The 3,551-nt window shown below is 43.2% G+C and overlaps 1 protein-coding gene across 2 annotated transcripts; it reads right to left on the minus strand.

Annotated features, from left to right (window-relative positions):
- Nucleotides 1-1,007: 1,007 nt before the first annotated feature.
- LOC146666884 (mixed lineage kinase domain-like protein) lies at nt 1,008-2,713 on the minus strand. 2 transcript variants are annotated; one of them, XM_085411447.1, is made up of 2 exons: nt 2,593-2,713; nt 1,008-2,015 (listed from the first exon to the last, which is right to left on the minus strand). In XM_085411447.1, exon 2 carries the CDS (start codon nt 2,007-2,009, stop codon nt 1,350-1,352), a length of 660 nt encoding a protein of 219 aa, XP_085267573.1. In that variant the 5' UTR covers nt 2,010-2,015; nt 2,593-2,713; the 3' UTR covers nt 1,008-1,349. The 2 variants fall into 2 exon arrangements, with proteins under 2 accessions (XP_085267573.1, XP_085267574.1); XM_085411448.1 differs by having other exon boundaries at nt 2,320-2,707.
- Between the last annotated feature and the right edge of the window lie 838 nt (nt 2,714-3,551).

The following is a 3,551-nucleotide window of genomic DNA, read 5'->3' on the forward strand; positions in this document are numbered from 1 at the left end:
ATATTTGAGATTATTATAATTAACTAGCTCATGATGTGCTTCATTCTTCAACTTGATTTATATGTGATGTGTAAAAGTATAAAAGTCCTACGAATGTATTATTCTTGATCTTTGTGGTGTTTTCACTGTGAATTTTAATTCCAGAAAAGAAGAAGAAAACAGAAACGCAGGAAAGGTTTTTCATCCGGCTCAGTGTTTCTCTGCAACAGCTGAACACTCGATCCGACTAGTTTGGCGTTTCAGCTCACCGATGCGACAGAAACATTAGTGGGAGATATTTCTTGGCAACTTTTAAAAGATTTGTCCAACTTATTCCAACGTAAACCCTGTCCGTGAAGCCAGGGGACATTTCATGGGCTTATGCGATTGGACGAGAGGGTGTAGTGCTACGTTATTAGCCAATGACTTGTCACGGTCCGGGGCAGCGGCCGTGTGAAGAGTGGAAAGGAGGACTCAAATTCAGCACTTACTCAGATGTGAAGGCGATTTATTGACAATATCAAACATAAAGTGGAGATGGCAAAACAGAACTAAGGATGAACTAAACTGGGTGAAACTACACAAAGGAGTGGCAAACCTGAACATGAAGGGAGAACAGCAGGGAGAGCACGCAGGGGATTTCACAGGGTATGAACACAGACGACGCGACGAGGAGCAGAGGAAAACACACACTATAAGTACACAAAGAGACACTGGGAAATCACACACAGGTGGGAGACACAGCTGGACCTGATTAACCTGACGAGACAGGGGAACACTAACACCAGGGACCAACAGAGGGAGCACAAACCCAAAACCCAGTATCTAAAATCCCAAAACACAAACCATCCCAAAACAGCCCAAGAATAATAAAGAGAATAATAACAATAAAGAACATAAACACAAAGTCACTGAGTCATGGCCGCAGGACCATGACATGACTGTTGATCACCACGCTGCATCCTCAGACTGCACAGTTTGAAGCAGATCAGATGAACGATTGTTAAATTAGATGAAAACCACACAGACACACATAGGCTCCTTGATTTATTAGAGATTCATTTAGCACTAGGACAAGAGGACACAAATTACATAACAATGTGAAAGAGAATAAATATGTGTGCACTCATTTCAGCAAGGAATAATTTCATTGTTTCACAAAACTTTATTAAAATTGTTTGTTTTTGAATCCCTCTCAAATCTATTTAATCGTGAAAAAAAGTAGTATTTCTTTTACAAAAGAATTTCTCGAGAATGAAAGTTACCTTCACAGCTTCCCAGTCAAGAAGACCTTCCAGGAGGAATGAAGGCCCATGAGGATTAAATAGGGATTATTATTGATCACAAATCATGCAAAGCGACTGGCCAAACTAGTAGAGCCGAAAACCCATCGGTGAAACAGTTCTGACGACAGAAACAGGGCTGATGGTCCTAATGACGGGCATCGGGGGCATGTTATTGGAGACAAGAACGCGAACTGTTGTAGTTTTGCAGAAAGGCTGGGCCAGAACAGGCGTCGAAGCCCGCATGGGTGCCATGATGTAGGCGGCAGGCACGGGAGGAGAGGGGATAGGCGGTGCTGCTGGGGAAAACGTAGGACATGGGGGGTTAGGCAGCGGTGTGTAGGGGCGCCCTAAAACAGTTTCATACACCTTGTGCAGTATGTCGCTCTGCTCAACCTGCAGAGCTCCAGAAAGCATCTGGAAGTTCTCAGTGAGTCTTTGGTTCACCTCGCTGAACTTTGCTCCAATGCTGCCTGACATCATGAACTGCTTAAGCCGATTATTTTTTGAGAATTTTGACACCAGTTTCTCAGCATGTTTCAAGATGGTGTGGAGTTCCTTCAGCGCTTTCTCCACAGCGCCAGAGTTTCTGCCTGATCCCCTTTCTTTGACGGTTAAAACCAGTCCCTCCAAAGCTCTGACCCTGTCAGCAATCCGCCTGCAGCGTTCGTCATTGTTCTTCATATTGTCATACATCTCGATGATGGTTGGGCAGAGGCCGAAAAGTTCGGAGACCAGCTTATCCATGGTGAACTGTAAGGAAAGAAAGGTAACAGAACTGTAACGGTGCCATGGAGAAGTAAACTTAACTAGACTGAATTCAAATCAAAATCAAATCGAAATTTATTTATATAGCACATATTAAAACAACAGTGTTGACCATAGTGCTTCACAGTCAGTATAAGCATGAGACAATTAAAACAAACAATAAAACAGGACAACAAACAATAGGTAACAACACAACAAGCTAGACCAACTAGTTAGAATCAAAAGCCAAAGTAAAAAGATAAGTTTTAAGACGTGATTTAAAAGACTGGATCGACTCGGCAGTACGAACATGAACAGGGAGGTTATTCCAGAGTCTGGGTGCCACGGATGCAAAGGCCCGGTCACCTCTCGACTTCATTCGAGACCTAGGTTGTGCTAGGAGCCTGTGATTGGACGATCTGCTCTGTTGGGATTGTATGAGTGGAGTAGTTCAGATAGCTGGGCGCTAAATTATTCAGAATATTAAAAGTGAACAAAAGAATTTTAAAATCTTTGCGATATTTAACAGGGAGCCAATGTAATTTGGCTAACATTGGAGTTATGTGTTCATGAATTCTTGTACCTGTTAAAAGACGCGCAGCTGCATTTTGAATTAACTGAAGCCGGCAAAGAGAGGAGTGTTGGAGGCCCGAGTAGAGGGAGTTACAGTAGTCCGATCTGGATGTAATAAATGCGTGGACAAGCTTTTCAAGATCTTTTAAAGGAAGGAACGGCTTTGCTTTGGATATCTGACGCAACTGGTAAAAGCTGTTTTTTACCACAGTGGAGACCTGTTTCTCAAGTTTAAAAGAGCCCTCCAGGAACACTCACAGGTTTCTTACAGTGGGCGAGAGATGGCTAGCGAGAGGGCCTAGGGCATCAGCTAACTGGTTTAGCGGAGTGTGACTACCAAAGACTATGATTTCGGTCTCGTTCAATGTAGGTCAAAATGTATTAAAGTTAGTGAAGGGCAGGATTTAGCCTCTGGCTGCTGAATACAACACGTTTCAACTCTAAATTCCCATTTGAAGAAAACACTTTCAAAGCATAGTTAAAAATATTAAACTGCTGCTGGTTTTAACAAAGATGACTCCAGGGTAAAATCTCCCATCGTACAGGAGCAGAGGAGTAAAGAGTTTGGGTATTTACCAGTCAGTGGAGGTCACAAGTGTTGCTGCTCAGGTGTTGAGGAAAATGAATGTCAATTTCATTCTTGTGAGTTTTTTAGGTGATTTATCTGAAACATCTCTGTGCTGACGTACAGCAACAGACACAACGATCTGCGTTAGCCCCGTTTATTATCAGCAGAATACTTCAAAGTAAAGCACGGATACCTGGAATGCTTAAGTATTTTGTACTTAGTTACCACCCAGCTGTTCTTGGTTTTGTTCTGACATGAATTGAATCAGAGTGAGCCGATGTTCTGAGCACAGACGGTCCAATCCTGACCCAGGTGAGCCTCAGCCCAACAGTCCAAGCAGAGAGGCCTGTAACGCTTTTCAGGTGAGTCACAGCCAGCGAATCACAACTGCCTGCTGTCGG

Source organism: Rhamphochromis longiceps, linkage group LG7 (assembly GCF_057381845.1).
Source record: "Rhamphochromis longiceps isolate RC_006_pf linkage group LG7, R_longiceps_female_GT1.1, whole genome shotgun sequence".
Lineage (NCBI taxonomy): Eukaryota > Metazoa > Chordata > Actinopteri > Cichliformes > Cichlidae > Rhamphochromis > Rhamphochromis longiceps.

Excerpts from the sequence above, each read along its gene's own strand:
- LOC146666884 (XM_085411448.1), bottom strand. The coding sequence starts at position 2,388 with ATGAAGTCGAGAGGTGACCGGGCCTTTGCATCCGTGGCACCCAGACTC. Across the intron at positions 2,016-2,319 it reads GGAATAACCTCCCTGTTCAT|TTCACCATGGATAAGCTGGT; the intron begins GTTCGTACTGCC and ends CTTTCCTTACAG.